Genomic DNA, 21,423 nt, shown 5'->3' on the forward strand with positions numbered 1-21,423 from the left:
ATTCCAGGTAAAGCCACAAACTGTGGCCTAAAAAACGAGACATTTCACAACCAGACTAACCCTTAGTATACTTTCAAATGCTCAAGGTTAGTCGTCGTCGTAAAACCCACATGTTGGCTCGTAAAAGCAAAGTCACCTCCATAAAACATGACTCTAATGGGATGAAATATTGATCTGATTAACTAATTATTAAAAAGAATAATAATTACTATTTATTCATTACATGTTAGGACAAGTTGCAGGCAAACATTCTGAGGATTTTGTGTTTATCTCCATTTTATGACACCAGACACAACAGTTTATGTTTAAGATATTAGAAGACGTCACGTTTCACAAAAAATAAACTCTTGTAATCTATTGCCATTTAATCCATTAAAATACAAATAAATGGTAAAAAAAAAAATCATTATTTTTTCTTTTTAATGTTGTGCTCTGAAGGGAACTGCCATAACATTTTTCTCACATAGCACTTCTCATTCATCCAAAAAATAAAATTTTAAATGATGTGATATACAGACAAGCATTCCTGTCCAATCATATTAAAGGAGAATTATGCTAGTCCAAGAAAATCAAATTCAAGTTGGCAAGAAAACATATTAATGAATGCAAGAAAGTAACAGCTTAAACTTATTTGAAAGGCTGAAAACTTTGTTGTATCTATTTGTTGGCTAGATCATTGCTAGGACAAGTCTAAATTTATCTCAACGACCCAGCAGAGATGAACTAAATCTTATTTCCTAATGGCAGCTCTATTCCTGCTTTTACCAGTACAACTTGGTCCTTGGTTTGAAGTCACATTGAACAACAAAATGCCCCTTCAAGAGGTTGACGTATCATCAGTTTTTGCCACGTCATTTTATGTAAACAGACAGGTCAATATGCCCACATGTACGTCATGGAAAACTGTTTATCAAGCCTGCAACACACTTCACACAATTAGTTAATGCTCGTTACTAAAGAACAACAATCACTCTAACTGTAACAGATCGAAATACACTAAACTAGACATCTCAAAGTTTGTTGAGACATTTTTAAGCTTGTTTAAAATAACTGACAATAATACATCTGTACACATCAAGTTAGACATTACAATACTTTTAGTATCAGTAATAGGATTTTGAACAGAAACACCACTTACAAAGTTTCAGTTTTAAAAGGGCTTCCCTATCCATCATAAATAGGATTGGGAAACCCTGCTGACGTGAATGTGTAAAACATAGGGGCAGAGCTGAAATGTAAGGTCAAAGGGTGAAAGGGTGAGATTGGATTTGGCCTTAAAGCAACTTGGATGAATCCCATTTTACCCCCCGCCTCTTAACCCTACACCTAGATTTCTTAGAGTTCATAGTTATATGTAAGGGTGTCCCCTGCATACACCCCCATGGCATACTTGAATTCAGGCAAAAACATGACAAATTAACACACACACACATACACACTATTACTGCTTCACCTTCGCTGGCAGGTGATAATATGATGAAGAGCTGGGCTCACTTTGTGAAGACAAAAGAAATGTTGTATTGCAGATAAGGAGGAGCTAAAACCCAGCTCAGAAAAAGGACTTATTCTTGGTGGATTAGGTTAAGGTTCACAGCAATAAAAACACTGTTATTTTCTCTTAATTTGAAACCTAATTTTATACAGTTTATATAGTTTCATTCCTCCATGTTTGACAAAGCAGATAATACCACATTTTTCGGTGATGTGACAAACTCAAAACATTAATTTCTGCTGTGCTTTCTTTGATTTGACTGCCCCATTCGTCTTTTTTGAAGGTAAACTTTAAGTAAATAAATAGATAAATAACAGCAACTCATCACAAGTAAAATGCCCGTCTGGGAAACGTTTGGTACTTTTACAATGATGAACTTGAATGCTTTCTTTAAACAATAAGTTGATTAACCTTCAGTCAACTTATTGCTTGGTTTTTTTTTTACTCTGCTCTTCTTGTTGGACTGTGACAACTAGTAAATAACTTAAAGCCCAAAAAACCAGTCAACAAAACCAACAGCCAAATTCAACGCTTACTCCACTCTACGTTTCCTCTCAGTAATAAAGTTCTGAGAACAGATGTGGCGTCTGCGTGGACTGCCTGCTACAAGATGTGGAAGAGGAACGCATGCAGAACATCTGGGAACAATTAGAGGCGAAGCCAGTGCTTAAACTGCCCGTTACACTCCAATAAGTCGCTGGCTCGACTTTTCATGATGTAATGCAGCGCAGTGTGGAAACACAATTTCCAAGCTGCACTGCGACTGGGCGCACACAAAACTTCAATCGAGCCCAAACAAGGGCACAGAGACCATAAGAGCTATCCAGTGAGAACAGAGCAGAACCAGCCCCAAACTCTGAGCACACATCTTAGGATGAGACGTTCACATCTCTGCATGCTTCTTACCAAATATTGCTCCAGACAAACCGCGTCTGAAATCATTCCAGCACTGGATGTCAGTTCTGTTGCTTACATGGATCAATAAACAAAAACACACCAGGTATTTGTTACAGTTACAACAGGTAGATGACACATTTACACTGTGGTGAAACTTAAAGCCCCATTCAGCTCTAAAACTACTTCAGTTTAAGCTTTTGTTGCCATAGTTTTCATTTTCATTGGTATCCCTGTTTACTTAGGGATTTTCTTTTGTGTCTGTACTTTTTAAACTTTATTTTTATTTATTTTTAGCAACAATACATTTCCACAGTTACATTCTTCTATCTCTTACTGACACGTATCTTCTGCATTATGACTTGATAAAAGAGGATGAAACAGCAAATGTTCTGACAAATGTAATAATGAATATACAACAACACAGTGAACTCAAAAGACAAATAGAATAAAATAAAATAAATACAAAACACATGATTAAATCCCCTCTGAGGTAAAATGGTCAATGGTACTTTAACCCGACCCAAGACTATACAGCGAGTGCAAAAGGGCAATCCTGTAAATGTGTCACTGAATTAATAAGGGCATGATAGGGCTCCACCTTATATTAAAAACTGTTTTTTGAAGCCTCAGGGAATATGTGATTTCTTCCATCAAATAAATGTCCCAGACTTTTTGTATCCATGTGTTATATGTAGGAGGCCCTGGCTTCAGCCATCTGATAGTTATGCATTTCAAAGCTGCTGTGAGCAAGATATTTAGAAGATATCTATGACCTTTCCTGTCTATTCCATCGGGTATTGCTCCCAAAACTGCCACCAGGGTTTTTTTTCGGAACATCTCTCCAGAGAATTACCTTGAGAGCTTCAAAAATCTCCTCCCAAACTACACTTAGTTTAGGACAAGACCAAAAGATATGCATGTGATTTGCGTTCTGCGTCCCGCAGTTTCTCCAGAATGAGCTGGGTTGTGTTGGGCCCATTCTACTAGTTATTGCTGGCGTTCTTAAAAAACGGACAAATACTTTCCATTTAAATTCTCTCCATGTATTAGAATTTGTTGTTAATTGTGCTCCAGAACATATTTCTTCCCATGTGTCCCCTGGTATTGATTCCTGCAATAGAGTCTCCCATTTATGCTTTGTTTGTGGAATCGTGCATATTCATAGACAGAAACAGGTCCTATACTTTACTGATTACTTTTTTATTTCCCTTTCCCCTTTGTATGTCCATTAGGAAATTTTCTATAGGTGTAGGTTCATGAAGTTTAGTCAAATTGTTGTGTGTCGTCACAAAGGTTCTGAGTTGTAAGTATCTATAAAAGTCCGTATTAGGGAGACCAAATTCACTTTTCACCTGCTCAAAGGTTTTGAAATTTCCCTCTTTAATTAATTGATGGATATGAGATAGTCCATAATTAGACCAGTTTTTGAACCCAGAATCTAAATTGTTTGGTGCAAACGGCTTCATAAATTCTATACTTGATAAAAGTGAGATCTGTTTTAATAGCTTAAAAACCAATTGTATTTTGTTCCAAATTTTGAGGGTGTTTTTTGTCCAGATTGACATTTCCTTTGCAGGAGCATCTAAGAAGGGTAATGTTTGTAGTGGTACTGAGCACATGCTTTCCTCTATTTCCAGCCATCGAGTATCCGTACTATTCTGTAGCCATACTAATAAGGGTTTAAGTTGTGCAGCCCAGTAATAATATTTTAAGTTTGGGAGTTTAAGGCCCCCTTTGGGTTTAGATAACTGCAGAGTTTTTAGTCTGATTCTGGGATGCTTTTTTTGCCAAATTAATCCAGTTATCATTTTATCTAAGGTGTCAAAGGTAGATTTGGAAATCTCCACAGGCAGCATCTGGAATAAATAGAGTAGTCTTGGTAGAACATCCATATTCATATTCTGCGTTCATGACTGCTCTGAAAACTCATCTCTTTAGATTAGCCTATCCTTCTTAATTTCATCTGTTTTAATTCTACTTTTACTTATGTCTGCTTCTTTTCAACTGTATTTTCGCACATTGTCCTCTGATTCGCCTATTCTTGTAAGTGTCCTTGGGTGTCCTGAAAGGCGCTTTTTAAATAAAATGATGATTATTATTATTATTATTATTATATGGATACTTTCAACATGACCTATCAGAGAAATAGGGAGTGTATCCCAACACTCCAGATAATTTTTAATGGCTATAGTTTGCCTCATAAAGGTCACATAGAGATGGAGGTATATAAATACCCAGATATTTGATACCGTTCTTGGGCCACTTAAATCCACTCTGTAATTTTGTGGTATCTGAAATTGTGCCGTTTACATCCATAGCTTCCGTTTTTTTCTATAATAATTTTGTAGCCTTAGTAAAATCCATATTGAGAGATGAGCTCTTTTAGTTGGGGGATTGTTGATTTAGGTTCCACCAGATACAATAATACATCATCAGCATATAATGAGATTTTGTGTACTTGTTCATTTCTATCCCTTTAATATTAGCATCATGATTAATGATTTGAGCTAGCGATTCAATACTAATGGCAAACAGAAGGGGTGAAAGCGAACACCCCTGTCTGCAACCCCGTTCTAGTGGAAACCTATCAGACCTAAAGCCGTTAACTTTAACTGCTGCCTGTGGAGAGGAATAAAGTGTTTGCACCCAGTCAACAAAATGTGGACCAAATCCAAAACGTTTCAGAGTATGAATTAGGTATTTCCAGGACACTCTGTCAAACGCCTTTTGGGCATCTAAGGATATGATTGCTGATTCAAGCTTTTTTTCCTTTTGAACGCTTGTTAGGTTTAGTAAGCGCCTTAGATCATAAGCATAGTACCTGCCTGCAATAAATCCTGTCTGATCAGGGTGTATGATTTAGGGGATGAATTTGTTAAGTCGTCTTGCTAGGATTGCAGTGAGTATGCGTAGATCTGTGTTCAGCAGTGATATAGGTCTATAGGACTGGCAGTCTGTAGGATCCTTGCCCTCTTTGTGGATTACTACTATGGTGGCTTCTGTCCAAGATGGTGCCATAGTTTTGGATTTTAAAGCATGATGGTATGCTTTTAATAGCAAGGGAGCCAGAAGATCTATAAAAGTTTTATAAAAGTCGTGGCAAATCCATCTGGGCCTGGACTTTTGTTGTTTTTAAGCGATTTAATTATCTGCTTGATCTCCCATTCCTCAATCTGTTGATCTAATTTCAAAGCCGCCTCATCCGTTAAGTGGTTCAATTTTATGTTATTTAGAAAATCCGTAAGCTCTTGATTGTTATTACAAGTATCGGTATTTGTATATAATAATTTGTAAAATTCTGCAAAGGCCTCTGCTATTTTGTCAGGTTTTGTCTCAACAGTCTCTTAGGATTTTATTTTATGAACCATGTTGGAGGACTGTTGTTTCCTCAGTCTATATGCCAATTACCTACTAGCCTTCTGGCCATATTCATAATATTTTTGATTATTGAACCTCAAGTTGCCCTCTACTTTATCTGACAATAGACTGTTTAGTTGTCTGCGGGTTGCATTTAATTCCTTCATGATTTTAGCTGAAGTGTGTCTTTTATGTTTAATCTCTAATTCTTTAATTTTGTCCTCCAAATCTTTTTGTTTAGCATTCTTCTGTTTTTTTGTCGCGGACGTGAAGGAATGCTTTGGCACAGTCCAATATTATCAGAGGTGTTGTTTCTGTAGATATATTAGTTTCTAGATATGTCCTGAGCTCCTCTGTAATAAATGCAGTGAATACTTTGTCATTAAGTAGGGATGTGTTAAGCCTCCATTGTTTAGATGTTAGCCTGTGACCTATGTCCCATTTTAATAAGACAGGTGCATGGTCAGAAATAGTAATAGGAAATATTTCTATATCTACTATTCTACGCAGCTCTGACTTTGGGGTAAAGAAAAAGTCGATCCTAGAGTAGGATGCGTGCCTGCTTGAGTAGAAAGTGAAGTCTTTAGTTCTGGGAAACCTGCTCCGGCATAAGTCTACAATTCCTGTCTCTATACTTAAGCATCCTACTCATTCTAGAGAGTGGGGTTTTTGGGGTAGGTAATCTGTCCAATATTTGTGACAGAATACAGTTGAAGTCCCCGCCCAGTAACAGGAGCCCGGTACTGTGCTGTAATATTACCGTAAACAATGACTTTATGAATTCAGGTGCATCTGTGTTGGGTGCATACACATTTACAAGCGATACTTCTATGCCATCAACTGTACCATTAACAAATACATATCTTCCCTCTGTATCTCTATTTAGCAATGTCTGTGTGAAGTTAATCTGCCAGTGCAAAAGTATGACAACACCCTTTTTTTTCCTTGATCAGTGAGATAAGTAGAAAGCCTTATCTGCCCAAGATTTTTTTTAAATTTTCATGCTCTGTATCAGATAGATGGGTTTCTTGCAAAAAAGCTATGTGACAGTTATTTGTTTTAATTGATTCAATATTTTCTTTCTTTTGTATGGATTGTGGAGTCCTTTTACATTATAAATTACAATTTTAAGTGGGTCACCAATTAGCTCTATATGATCTATGTTTTGACATCTCAGAATATATCATGAATGGCAACACACCCTTTATGCATAACACTGTCTTATTTGTGTGGGGTCTAAGGAATATAGGTACACAATGTACACAGAGCCACATAGAGAGGGATAAAGCAAAATTTTGACAACTGTATCCAGCATTTCTAGTCTCAACAAAATGAATATGAGCAAGTAATGATGCAAAATGATAATAATAACAGAAAGAAAATAAGTTTGTGGAAATAGTTTTCGCAGTGTTTCTGTGGAACAGAGGGATCAAAACTAGAAAAACACAGAACAGGTAAATACTATGTTTAAGTACTTGGGACATAGTCCCCAGCAGCTAAAGTAAGCCGCTAAAGTGCACAGCCAAGATTGAATGAGACTGTGCAGCAGGTGCGCTTAGATATGTATATAGGGTGGGAAATAAACAAAAGTCATATTGAAATAAATAATATAGCCAAGTAAGCTTCAAATATACTGCACAAGCTCTTGCAAACCTTAAAAAAAGGAATCTAAAGGAAAACAGCGTATTTGCTATAGATATATCTTCATAAAACTTACAAAGAAAAATGTGTGAAAGTTAGCCATAACAATGAAAATATTTTCTAATTATTATTGTCTCTATGAGCGGACAATGTGTCTTCAATTCGTCCGTCTCTGTTGGGGTAATATTGTTCCGGACGTATTCCATGGCTGTTTTGGGGTCTAGGAACTCCTTTTCTTCATTATGATATGTAATCCGTAACGGGCCTTGTTGCTCCACAGCACCCTCCGTACCTCCGTGAAGGTGGCTCTTGCTTTGGCTAGCCGGCCGTGTAGTCGGGGAAGAAGGCGACGCGGTGACAGTTGTAAGAGAGCGGAGCCGTAACTTGGGCTCTCCTCAGGATCTTTGCCACGGTCCGTGGGTCTTCTCCCGGTGAGTGTGCGGTGTGAGTGGTCTACCTTTATGTCTCGGTCCATCTGCAAAACTTCTTTGATGATTTTTTCCACAGCTTGTGGGGAGCTGGAGCCCGGGTGTTCTTCAATGCCCGCTATGCGGATATTGGACCTTCTCATTCTCCCCTCCAGATCTTCACGTTTATCTTTGAGCGTTGACATTTCTTTCTGTAAGCTTGTTACAGTAGACTGTAGTGAAGTGACTTCGTCTGACCATGTTGATAGGCTACCCTTTAAGTCCAGAACGTCAGCCTTTATAATATCCACTTCAGCTTGTAAGGTCTTTGAGCTGTTAGCAATTTCGGAACGAACCGCTTGCAGTTCGGATCTTATAGCTTGAAAATCTTCCGCTAGTGCTAAGTTTGTCTCTTATCACTTTAGCGATTTCTCCTCTCAGTGACGATAAAATGTCTGCTTTCATTTCTTTGTTACTCATGTTTGGTCCTTCAGTTCCAGTGGTTGTCGGTGGGTCCGTGACGCCAGTTGTCCGCTGTCTCATGGTCCTAGCAGGTCTTACAGCATTAGCATTGCTTCAGTATCTACACATTTGCAGTTTTTCTGCCATTCAGGATAATTTTGTTCGGGTTGTCCAGCTATTTATGACCCTAAGGTTTTCTCTCCAGTTTTTTGACTGATATTACCGTGATTAATGCTGTTTTTTAATGTAATTTTTACGGATTTTGCTGGAGCTCTGAAAAGTAAGTCTTACGCCATATCCTGCTCACCAGCACCCCGTGTCTGTACTTTTAAATGAATAATATGTGAGTAGTGAAAGAAGGCTTTTCAGTTACCGTGTAAAAATATTCACTCCTCTTGGCATTTTGTTAGTTTTGTTGCATTAGAACTGAAATTTAAGAGGAATTTGGGGAGTCTTGTGTCTTTAGATTCATGTAACATAACTTTACCTGGTTCTCCCTACACCAGTGGAGTGCTGCTTCAGCAGTGAGTTTAGGCTGTTTGTCCTGCTGGACGGTGGACCTCTGTCCCTGTCTCAGATCTCTGGAAGACAACCAGGTTTCCTTCAGGTGACTGATGTGTTGAGTAAATAATATAAGTAAACATGTAACTTACTGAATTAATATTTGATTCATATTAATTGCATTTGTAGTAAATGTTTTCGTATTAAACAGACACTTCAGCCGACAGAGGACCAAAACTGCTGTTTTTTAATTATTTAATTTGACTGGATTAATAACAGGAATTAATAAAATAAACTTCTGTTCAAAAGTTTATTTTTTTAAAATCATAAATCACTTGCATAGTTTAGTGGCTAATTTTCCACCAATTAGTCTGTAGCTGTTTGATAGACAGGGGGGTGCTGGTCACAGGTTTCAGTCTATCAACAGTAGCTGCAACGCTGTACTATCCAAAGATATGCCTGTTTGAAAATCAGCAAAGTATGTGCGGACATAACTAATTGCATCCGAATCATCTGTTGACCTCTAGTCAGAAGATATTGTTAAGCACTGAAGTGCAGCCATGAAAGTCGATAACAAGCCACACATCAGTCCTGATCAGCAGAGTAACAACAGGGAGTAATTATAACACGCAGCTGTAATTATCAGTATAACTGTTTCATTTCAGGAGGCAATGATCCTAAACAACGTAACACACAAGTCTCATTAAAATTTGTCCAGATTTATGATAGGTCTAAAAAGACTAAACACTTAGTAATTATCTTGTCAAAAGCAAATTTTCAGAAAAACCAGTTCAATTAATGAGATCATGATTTAAAATAGATGTTTTTTTGATGTGCTGTATCTTGAAAATGATTTTATTCCCCTCGTAATTTTTTGGTCAAGTTACAACCACAAACTTCAAAATATTTCACTGGGATTTTATGTGATTGACCAACACAAAGTAGAGCATAGCTGTGAAGTGGAAGGGAAATTATATATGGTTTTTACTGTTTTTTTTTTTTACAAATAAAAATCTGAAAAGTGTGGTCTGCATTAGTATTCACCCCATTTACTCTGATACCTGAAACTTAAATCCAGTGTAGTCCAAGTACCTTCAGATGTCACCTAATTAGTAAGTAGAATCCATCCGAGTGTAAATTATTCTCAGTATAAATCCAGCTGTTCTGTGAGCCTCAGAGGTTTGTTACAGAATATTACTGATCAAACAACATCATGAAGACCAAGGAACACACCAGGCAGCTCAGAAATAAAGTTGAGACGTTTAAAGCAGGGTTAGGTTTTAAAACAATATCCCGAACTTTGAACATCTCACAGAGCTCTGTTCCATCCATCATCTGAAAATAGAAAGAGTTTGGCACAACTGTAAACCTACAAAGACGTTGACCGTCCACCTGAACTCACAGACCAGGAAGGAGAGCAATAATTGGAGAAGCAGCCAAGAAGCCCAGGGTAACTCTGGAGGAACTGCAGAGATCCACAGCTCAGGTGGGACAATCTGTCCACAGGACAACTATTATTCACTATTAGCTCCACAAATCTGTCCTTTATAGAAGAGTGGTGAGAAGAAAAGCATTGTTGAAAGAAAATCACAGAAAGTCCTGTTTCAGTTTGACACAGGTCATGTAGGAACACAGCGAACATGTAAGAAAACTAACACTGCACATCCCTTGAACACACCCTCCCCACTGTGAAACATGATTGTGGCAGCATCATGCTATGGGGATGTTTCTCTTCAGTAGAGACAGGGGAGCTTGTCAGAGTTGATGGGAAGAAGGATGGAGCAAAATACATAACAATCCTGGAAAAAAAAACTGTTAGAGGCTGAAAACTTGAGCCTGCAGAGGCTCACCTTCCAGCAGGACAACAACCTGAAACATCCAGCCAGAGCTACAATGGAATGGGTTAGATTAAGGCTCGGATTACACAATTCTGTTTTTCAGTGACACTGGGACATATCTGTTGTGATTTTCTGACACTGAAACTTTTTGAATCCAGGTCTCAGAGTGGAACTTTTAAGATACTCCCTGCTGCATATCAAAGGGACCCGGAAAGTGTGAGATGGCACATGCACACCACAGATGGCTGCGGTCAACAGCTCTTCTGCACGAGAACATTAACAACAGTAACAATGATGAATAGAAGAGTGCTGTTTGTGCTACTCACCCTTTTCAACATGTAGCGGCAATCCAACCTTACTGTCGGTCCAAACTAACATCTGTCTGTTCACCATTTCGGATGTAACTGCTTCCATGCTCCAGAGGCTGGTGTCTGCGCACATGCACGTGTCAGCGCCACCTAGTGGCCTGGCATGGAAACTACAGTGGCTTCAACAGGTACAGGGGTGCCATGTAAACATTAACTTTTCCCTCAATCAACACAGAAAAATCTCTAACATTTCCAGGAGAATGGTCACTTGTAAACAGGGCTTAAAGCACATTCACGTGTTATAATGGCCCAGTCAAAGTACAGACTTAAATCCATCCGAGAAGCTGCAGCAAGACTTAAAAACCTGCTGTTCAGACTCTCTCCATCTAATTTGACTGAACTTCAGCTGTTTTGCAAAGAAGAATGGGCAAAATCTTCAGTCTTTAGATGTACAAAGCTGGTAGAGACAAACCCCAAATGTCTTGCAGCCGGAGCTGCAGGAAAAGGTGGTTTTACAAAGAGTTGATTTAGGGGGCTGAATACAAATGAACGCCACACTTTATAGATTTTTATTTGTGGAAAAAAAAAAATTGAAAACCCATGTATCATTTTCCTTCCACTTCACAGTTATGTACTACCCTTGTACTACCCTACTACTTGGTCTATCACATAAAATCCCAGGAAAATACATTGAAGTTTGTGGTTATAATATGACAAAATGTAGGAAAGTTTAAAGAGGTATGAATACTTCTTTAAGGCACTGTATGTGGACTCCTCACACGATCTACAATGTTTATCTTTATCTGCCCAACACAACAAACTGCACACTGCAACAATGTGGACGGGGAAAGAATCAGAATGAGCAGAAAGCAGCCTGCAAACACTAAAAAAATTAATTGAGCGCTTCAGCAAATCTTCTGTGAAACTTAAATATTTTACAGACTTAATTCTTCCCATCTTTGCAAGCCGAATCAGGAAGGTTCAAATAGTCATTCCACATTCATTTCTGCTGAAGTAAAGTTTGTTCTTTGTTAACGAAAATGATGAGACAATGAAAACAGCATGAGCCCAACTCTGGCCCCAAACCAACAGGCACAGATCATTAAGCTCAGATCTTTGTTTTTTTCCTCCAACAAAGAGACTCTTTAATAGCTCCGCAATTTCTTAGATATCTCAAATCTTGTTTAATCTCTGAGTGGTCTACAAATTATTGGCATTACTAACACGTGTGTTAAATGGTGATAAAATCCTGCATGAAGTGAAAACAAAGAAACAATTGGCTCCTCGTGACAGGAAAGCATTCAGAGAATGTCTGATTTACTGAAAGCAGCATCATTAAAGCACAATGCTGTCACATCTATCCATCGCTCCCAGGAAGCTACAGAGGCGCTGGTCTGACTCCTGCTTTTCTTTGACAACTGTCTTCTAATATCGTTATATTTAATCAAAGAAAATTATTTGGGCTTTGGCTGACTGAAAATTCAGCTCCACTTATACCATTTTATTTATCTTTCTATACAAAGACACTCGCATTTGCAATCATAATTTCATGCAAATCTGCAAACTAAAATGCGAATTCATGCGCATTTCCTGTCCACTACTGTCAGGAGAATAGCACGCAAGTTGAACACTATGAGGTCCAAAATAAACTCAGTGATTTCTAGAACTTTAGTAAGCCTGTTTACATGAATTAGGTGCATAATCAAAAGCAATCTAAAATCTTTTTCACACAAACAGAACTGCAATGCAAAGTCAAGTGATGGATTCAATGTCTATTTACTATATCACAGTCAACAAGCAAGCAATCGGACCATACCTTCTCTGAATTTGCTTGTTACACTCAGTTTTATATTACTTTTACTTGTAAATTCCTTTTAAAAAGTACTTACCATTACTCTACTTTTTAGGAACATTTATTCAGGGTGCTTCAGTGCATGAGCACCTAATGATTCACCTGTTTGAATTCTACCGCAGTTGTGGGGAAAAAAAGATGCAAATAATACATGCAACTGTCAAGCTCTATCAGAAATAGCGTGCTTCCGGTAGAAGCAGACTGTAAGATGTATGCCAAACACCAAAAGATTCCCCATGAACGACAACTGGATTTTAGAGTAACAAGTGATGTGAAGTGTGTCTGAGCTGTAGAGCTCTACAGCTCAGACACACTTCACAGTTGAAACACCATTCAGAGTTTAAAGAATTTACGTCACTGAACCATCAACATACTCTCACCGGCCACTTTATTAGGCACTTTATTATGCAAATCTCCCGTTCCACCACACCCAAAGGTGATGAATTGGACTGAGAGCTGGTGATATTTTTTTTTTCTTATTGCGCAATATTGTTGAGCCTGTGTCAACAGTAGCCCCAGTTTCCTGTTCTTAGCTCACAGGAGGGTTTCAGTTAATTCAGGCTTCAAAAAGTGCCATGTTGCACTGTGACTGACAACATGACAGCCTGTTAGTGAGTTGGGAGGACGTGCAGGAGGAAGCTTTGTATTAAGGGGACAGTCCACATCCGTAGTATGAAGACTAACTCCAAAAGTACAGCATGGCAGATCCAAAGAAAAGAACATACATCTCTAAACATTTAAACATTTCTGCAAACAGTCTTTTCCCACAAATTTTATAATATATATATAAATGCATCCATTAAAATGCCAACACGTAAACCAACACCATGGTGCAGACATTTCTGTGCTTGTTGTTAGTCACATGGAGCTAAACCAAATGGACTCGGCCTCTGCAATTTTAGAAACTGTGTCAAAGAATGGTGAGTGATTTATGACTTTATTTAACTTATTTACCCTTTGGAGGTAAGTGTTGTGCTATGGCGACCCGTCCACGTCGAGGTGGCGATCAGTCAATCTGGAAAACCACAGAGACTGTGTCGAAACCGAGCCAAGTCGAATTTGGCCGAACCGAGTCGTGCTGAGACTGGACAATGGAAAAAAACCCCAGCTTTGGCTGCTTTCTGCTGTGTTTCTGTCTGCCTTTCCTAATAAGAGTGCTGTAAGGGAGTGACAGCCAGAGGTGTGTGGTTACCACGGTGAGTCCAGTGAGCCTCTGGCAGCAGTTTCAATGCTTCTTTTGATACTGGTTCTGTTTACATGTCTTATACAGTTTATACGTCTAAACGTCTGCATTTTGTCAGTTTAGGTTGTTACAGAAGTCCGCTGGCCTTCACAGCAGAAAGCTGAGGGATGCAGACTTCTGTTGGTACCTTTTACTTTTACTTGTTCATTAAAAAGAGGGAAAACCATGTGCTGTTAAACCCTGCCACATGTATCCATGTTCAGACAATGCTGAAGTCTTTACACAGCAAAGGTCAAACTCACAGCAAAGAGAAAAACAATCACATTATGAGTGCTAACAGGATTTTAAATCACCTTGGACAGAGAGCCTGACTCTAATGTTTGTTTCCTCCGGATTTATTTCGCAGAACATTCCTGTAAACAACAACAACAACAACAACCCAGCTGATGTTTGTTGGCTGTAAACTGAGCCGCGTGGTTGTGGAGCATCATTCATGTCGCTTTAGAGACACAGTTTCATCCCAAGCTGCAGCCTTTTCTCTGCACAGCTGCAGGACGGAACCAGAACCTCTCGGTTCTCCGTTCCTTTTTTTTAAATCTTCCTCTTTCGGGCTTTCGAGGCTAAAATCAGTAACAGGGTGAGGCAGTGACTGCACAGCAGCTGAATTACAGCAGAATGGTGGCAGACGGGTTAGTAAAATGCTTTTCTTCCCCTCCTCTTTCTGCTGAAGACGGGCCTTCGGAACCCGAACACCGAACATGACTGGGTTTCTCCCCGGCAGACTTAGCGGCTGTGCCGCCATCAGCTTTCTTCTCCAGACAAAAGCCACTCGGAGGATATGTTAGCACCTAACCGACATTTTAAATGGACTTTACCTCACCGGTCCTGCTGCGGCAGAAAGCATGCTCGGCTCGGTCCGGCGAACCTTTCGGGCTCCTCCTCGGCTCACCTCAGTCCGCCGCACCATGCCGGATAAACGCGGACATTTAGCTGCAGTTCGGCTCCTCCTGGCCCTCCTCCGGTGGTGTTCGGGTCGGAGCAGAAAGTGATGTCACCGCATCAAAGCGCACCACCCGCCCCGCTGCTTTTCCCTTTTTTCCCCCTCTCCTCCTCAGCCGCCGACACCAAAACACAACTGGGTCAAAAATGTCTTCACAGTGAAACACATTTATGAGTCCTGCTTGAAGCAAACTATACTGTGGAGTGTTTTTTTTTTCGGTGTGTGTGAGTGTGTGTGTGTGTGTGGGGGGGGGGCATAAATATAATGAAACAAACTGGAAAAATGTCTGAAGAAACTCTACTGCCCGAAACTCCAACATAACTTCACATCAGTCTGAGAGGAGAGATGGCTGCGATTTAATGAAACAAAGAGAACCAAAGCTGCTCAAAGTGGCGCATTAAGGTCACCATGGTAACCACGCACCCGTGCCTGTCACTCCCATTGATCATACTTTATTATTTTTTCTTTTTGAAAGTTTTGTCTCCATTACCAAGTGTCAGACTGCACTGTTCAACAATCAAGTTGAACGTTTCAGTGTTTAATTTGCATGTTTTATTTCGAAGCTGTGCAAGAGTAAACAGGATAGTGAAAATGGTGTTTCAGTGTTTATGGATCGTCACCACATAAGTGTAATAATCAACTGGAACAGTCATTTCATTTTGAAGAGCTCCTTGTAATTATTTCTGGAAATACTGACTTTATAACAGCACCAGACCTTTGCTAAATAATTTCTATTGTTTTTAATTATAGAAGAAACCTACACTAAAGAGTATCAACGTGAACCTTTAGGGTGAAAAAAAAGAATGAAAACAAACATTTTTTGCTGCTGAAATGTCAAAGTAAGAAGAGTAATGAGAAACAAACATCTGTTATAATACAAATTTTTATTAGGATGGAACTCCATACAGACCACTCAGCGGAAATAACTAAAACTTTTTTTTTAAACAAAAAACTAAACCTGTAGAAGCTGCAGACACACAGCATGTAAGGTAAGTTGGGGAACATCTTTTTCAGCTTGTAAAAGCAGCAGGAAACTACAATGCTGATTGTTTCTCATATTTTCACAACATGAATGCAGAAACATGTCTGGGCTCGTTCGGTACAGGAGCTTTCAGTTTCTTCAGTGACCTCTGGTGACAAACAGGCACACCCACAAGGCTGGATGTTAGACTTTGTTTCTTCTTTTCTTTCAGTAAATAAACTTGTGTTCAAGTGTTTTTTTCATTAGCTCATTTAGGAAACCGATGATCTAAGTGAAGGTTACACTGGAACATCAGAGATCTACTCTTTCAGAGTTCCTTGAGGGCCGTCGGCTGCAGCCGTGTCAACATCTTGGACCAAACTGTCAGTGGCATCCTCTTCACCTCCAACTACCACCTGGGAGAAGAAATTCAACCATTTTTATCTAAAATTGAATATTTTTAGCTTTAATATAAATGTGTAAGAAGCTGTTAAACAATGCCTTTTTGTCAAACCAGCTGAATTACCAACATGCAGCGCAAGATGGGAGACAGAAAAACAATGTGCTGCTGAAAAATATCACTGCATTTACTGTACCTCAAAGAAAAAGTTCAACCTTTTTTGCTTTTTCTTTCCTAATATCCGCTCAGAAGCAATTACAACTTTGACCCACATTAAACAAAAAAGGGGAAAAGTTCAATTGCTGTTCATATCGTTTTTTAACCACCAGGAAAGCAAACCTTGTATCATCTGAATTTTGTTTCTCAGTGGGGAGCCAAAAGTTTATTTATAGATTTGTCACTGAACTCACCATCAGTAAAACAATAGTACACATTATAAAAATACACAGGAGAAACATTGCTTAAAAATAAAGACTGGGTGCTGCTAAACAGATCTGTCTCAAGGGTCTCTAAGCACAACTACTGATGAAAATACAGAAGATGTTACGTGTTAACCTGGTCATCTATGATGGCGTCCACGTCTCTTTCTGAAAGCTCCTGTCCTGAGGTGTCCAGGTCCACCTGGTCTGGATCTTCTCCTGTTAGGATGTCCATTGGTGCTTCAGCAATAGCTCTGATGGTCTGGTCCTCCAGGGCGAGGGCTGTGTCAAACTGCAGCGGAGACGGAGGACCCTGCATCCCATCCCCCTCTACATCCAGGTCCTTAAAACAGAAAAATCAGTCATAAAACACTAAAACAATAATCCAAGAAAGATCTGTTTACATTTAGACAAATCATTTCGAATAACAGTATTTCAGGTTGCTTTTAGTTTTGTATTTTGATGTTTTGGACTCTGTTAACGCAGACATTAATAAACTGTAAAACACCTGGTATTACACAGACAGTTTTAGAAACTTTAATAATGTTACCAATAAATGACTGCCAGTGCAACACTTTTTATTATATCTGAAACAAGTTTCTTCCTACAATGGGGTTAGAAATGGGTGGTGGTTTTTGAACATGCAAAGTCTAGTTAAAATGGGATAATTTGAATAATTCATATGACCGTCAAAACCACCTCTCTTCTCTTTTAGTCTTTGTTTTTTTATCTTTCTTTATAAATAGCACCTGGTAGTAACACGCCAACAGTCCTTTTCCAGTTGGTGTGCTTGTTTTGACAACACATCCCAGCGTTTCTCTGCCATCATAGTTTATTTTGAAAGGATTATGAAGTGGAAACTATGGTCATGAGCAAGCTCAGTTTTACTGTCTGAGTATTTGCGTCTCCCTCCATGTTGACCTGCTCAAATGGTGAAACTGAAGGAATATAAAAATCCCCAGCTTGCAGATTAGCAGCAGCACATGTCTCTGTACCAGAAGCCTCTGTTTCATTGGAGGGTTTTTCAGCTGCAGGACTTAAGAGCAAACTTCACCGCAAGTTTCAACCATAGACGCTGTTGTTTTTAAGCAAAAAATATGAAGCAGGCATCGGTCCTAAATGATAAAGCGGCATCTGAGGTTAGCACTCATTAAGATGCTTCCTCTGCTTTTAAACACTTCGTTGTGCTGACACTCAGCATATTAACACCAGCACAATCTGTGAACCATAAACTACTGCAAGTTGGTCTAATGTTTGGAGCAGCAGCTGGTGGAGGCTATGAAAGATTAAATGCAGTTTAGCACCAGGCCATTTTTCATAGCAAACCAGGAACTGTAAGAAAGTGTCAGCATTAACTTACCACTAGTGGAACTGAAAGCAACAAGTAAAAAGGACAACATAAGACTGATTTCACAAGACAAATAAGGAACAGCAAAGAGCTAACCAAAGACATGTAGGAAGAAGCTATTCAGGAACCGAGAGCGGCACATAGCAAGACTTCCTAAAACAGAAACTCCAACCAGCCTGGCAGGCAGGATGAAACATGATTTACCACCGTCAGAGTGCCAGAGTGAAAATTCAACCACAATCCACAAAAAGATGCTTTCAAAGGGACCTACAATTTTGTTTCATCTTTTCAATCCAAGATTTATTTTCATTTTTATAACAATTACCCATTTTTTGTTACACAATAAACCCCCTTTTTTCCCCACCTTGAAGGGTTTCATCATACATGGATAAATAAAATTTAAAAACACTGTAAAAAGGAAGCCATCTCACAGGCATAAATATAATTATCTCAAATAATCATACCCTTCACTATTCTGAAGAGGGACAATTGTCAAAAAAACAGCTAGTGAATAAAATTGGCCAATTTTCAGCTTGACCAGTTTGATCAGTGATTGGCCAATCTGAAACACAAAAGTCCCCAAAATTTTTTCAAGTTTTTCAAGCTAGCTGACAATCAAAAATCCTACATTTTTCCCCCAGTCTGTGAATGTGCCATGACTAATTTGTAGTAGCAATCACAGATACATGACGTTTTACTGAAGAAGAATCAAAGTTTGCTATTTGTACTATCAGTAAGTTGTTTAAAAAGAAAATCAAGACGCAACACGAGGTGTCAGAGGCTACTTTTTGTTTCACTCATTTTACTGTTCAGTACCTTCTTGTTTGAGGTTTTTCCATTGACGTAGTAATCAAACCTGAAACTAAATTCTGAAAATAATATCTTTCAAACCTAAAAAAAAACCTACATATTTTGCTCCCCTCTGCAGTATGAAACAGTTTTCATTCAAACAAGATTGAGGAACCTAAATTAACAAAAAATGGAGTCAAAATGCTGAATACAGTGACTTAAGAATTTGTGGGAATGGATGTCCATGCATCACGTTAGCGCTATCTGACCAGCTTTCTTTAGTTTTTCCACCATTTTGTTTTGGTCCCATTGCAGAGCGTGGGACAGGTCGTTAGCAGGGTTTCCCCCAGTGTATTATAAGCCTGGCAGGCCTGACAGGCTAAGCTTCGCTTATTTATTGTAAAATACGTCATTTTTTATACAATTTTTTTTCCACCTGCACCCCCAAAAGTATAAATCTAAGCGTAGATCACCGTGCGAGGGTACGTGTGTCAACTGACACAATCGCGCTGTCCCCGCCCCTACGTGAAGTTCCCACGCAGTGTCACGTGTGGTTGTGCACCTCCTAGCTTTTTAACTTGGCGTGAACCGCGGCGCTCTAGCGGAGCTGGTTCACCTGTATCAGTATTTGTATGATCCCTTAATGAGAGATCACAAAGATAATCAAACGGTTCAAAACTCACGGAAGGAGATTACTGCTGCAGCCGATAAAAAGGAGTGTTTATAGACCACAGAGGGAAGAAATATTAGTCCTATCATAGGCGAATCACAACTAAAGCAAATAAGCAAATAAATCAATAAAAGTCCAACTGAATACTTTAAGTTTAATCATCCTCTCTGTATCACAGCCACAAACACAACAGCTCTTCCTCCTGAATACGTGCAGCCATATTAGATGTGACAACCATCTGCTCTCCTTTTTTACCATATTTCCACTGGTTAAGTAGCGTACTGTCTCTGTCTTTTCAGAGAATACTGCACGGATGTAAGCGCCGAGTAAAAACGCCTGCACTGCGCGCTCAGGTCCACACGCTGTTCACGGAGCTCTGCGGGACTCTAATGAGCCCTGAGGCCGAGCCACCTTCAGCTACCTGGAGTTAGCAGGTAGCTGGAGCCACAACAATAAACATTATCGGGTTTAACCAAAAATGGTTAGTTGAGCCGAAATTCAGCGGGTGGCTTTATAAGACCCATTATTGTAAGCGTGTTTTGTGCTTAGTGAAAATACTACCCTTGTTTATCAGTAAAATGATGCTATTAAATTCAGCATTAGATATGCTTTGTTTTGTTACATGTTGTGATCCAACATGCACTCTGTGCCACAGAAAGCACAGTACAGTACCTCTCTATTTTTCAGAGTTCTCTGTTGTTATTCATTGGCCTTGATGTGAGACGTGTGTTGGTGTCTTGTTTGCACTTTTTCATTTATGGTAATTTAATTTATTTGTAAATGTGACTGAAATTAGGATTCAAATTAGGTGCTAACAATTAGTATTTATTGTAATTGTATTTTTTTTTAAGTATTTCAAAAGTGCCTTTTTGTAAATCTGTAGTTGTGTAAATATTTGACACAAATATCTTAAAATATCCCATAATAAATAGCCATATTTTTAACTTTCCTGCCAACTTTAATCATTTTTCTTACTAAATCACAGTCGGCCGGCAAACAGCCACCTATCACTGGGCTTAGCCTCTTTTCTGCTGTTAGTATCTTATACACATAGTAAGATGAGGTCCTATCGTGACTCCAAAGGGTGCAACATGAGGCCGTATCTCACTGGGCTACAACTGTGGGAAGGTGGAGACTCTAAATTGTTAAAAATAAATAAAACCCTAAATATCAAGCAAATTTTTAGTTGCAGTCTCACTGAACTAGGATTGTTTCCAACCAGCAAGCCATGGCCATTCTGGAGACTCCTCCATGAATGCTGTTTGCCAACTACCGGTAGTCGCAGCCCAGATACTACCTTTAACAGGAACAGCAACTACCAGCAGTTTTTCTCCTCCCTGATGTAGAAACACACTGGACTTTAATGCTGAAGGAGCTGCTTGTAGCTCAGCCGTCTCTCTTGTGTGCACGTCTGGGTGCTTCACTTCAGCACTTCACAGTTCTACATTTTGCAGGATGTTATTTACATTAAATAATATTCGACTTCTGACATTTTAAAACGGATTCAGGACTGTCCGTGTCCACATCAAGATGCATCAAAAAATAGATTATAAGCCCCACTCAGATATAATACATACTAGGGCTGCAACTAACGATAATTTCAATAATCGATTAATCGGGCGATTATTTTCTCGATTAATCGGTCGTCTTGGAATTCATTCATTCATTCAGTCATTCATTTTGGCCCACATAAAAAAGTTATCTGTATGTAAAGGAGTAGGTTGATGTAAAACCTTTACTACTTTCTTTAAATAAATCAATATAAATTCAATTCAACATTCTCACTTTATATACTTAGCTCTCAAGCAGAAAATAACAATAGCTTATTTACCACCCGTGTTTCACATCTCTAAAAAACTTACAACTAAATCAATTAAACACACACACTACAAGTACCA

At 39.0% G+C, this 21,423-nt stretch overlaps 2 protein-coding genes across 5 annotated transcripts in view; both read right to left on the minus strand.

The window, feature by feature from the left end:
- The window catches only part of nckap5l (NCK-associated protein 5-like), a 66,534-nt gene extending 51,522 nt beyond the window's left edge, over positions 1-15,012 (minus strand). The window contains exon 1 of one of the 4 annotated variants that reach the window (XM_037977011.1): positions 14,814-15,012. The gene's annotated coding sequence lies outside the window, so the exon portion shown is untranslated. The remainder of the gene's footprint in view (positions 1-14,813) is intronic. The other 3 variants (XM_017435919.3, XM_017435917.3, XM_017435922.3) reach the window with 3 other exon arrangements.
- A 791-nt stretch (positions 15,013-15,803) lies between these two features.
- kansl2 (KAT8 regulatory NSL complex subunit 2) overlaps positions 15,804-21,423 on the minus strand; it is a 12,770-nt gene continuing 7,150 nt past the window's right edge. Inside the window, exons 9-10 of the mRNA XM_017435925.3 lie at positions 16,855-17,061; positions 15,804-16,315 (exon numbers count right to left, since the gene is read on the minus strand). Coding sequence (XP_017291414.1) covers positions 16,220-16,315; positions 16,855-17,061 — 303 coding nt within the window. The 3' untranslated portion in view covers positions 15,804-16,219. The remainder of the gene's footprint in view (positions 16,316-16,854; positions 17,062-21,423) is intronic.

Source organism: Kryptolebias marmoratus, linkage group LG8 (genome assembly GCF_001649575.2).
Source record: "Kryptolebias marmoratus isolate JLee-2015 linkage group LG8, ASM164957v2, whole genome shotgun sequence".
NCBI classification, from domain to species: domain Eukaryota; kingdom Metazoa; phylum Chordata; class Actinopteri; order Cyprinodontiformes; family Rivulidae; genus Kryptolebias; species Kryptolebias marmoratus.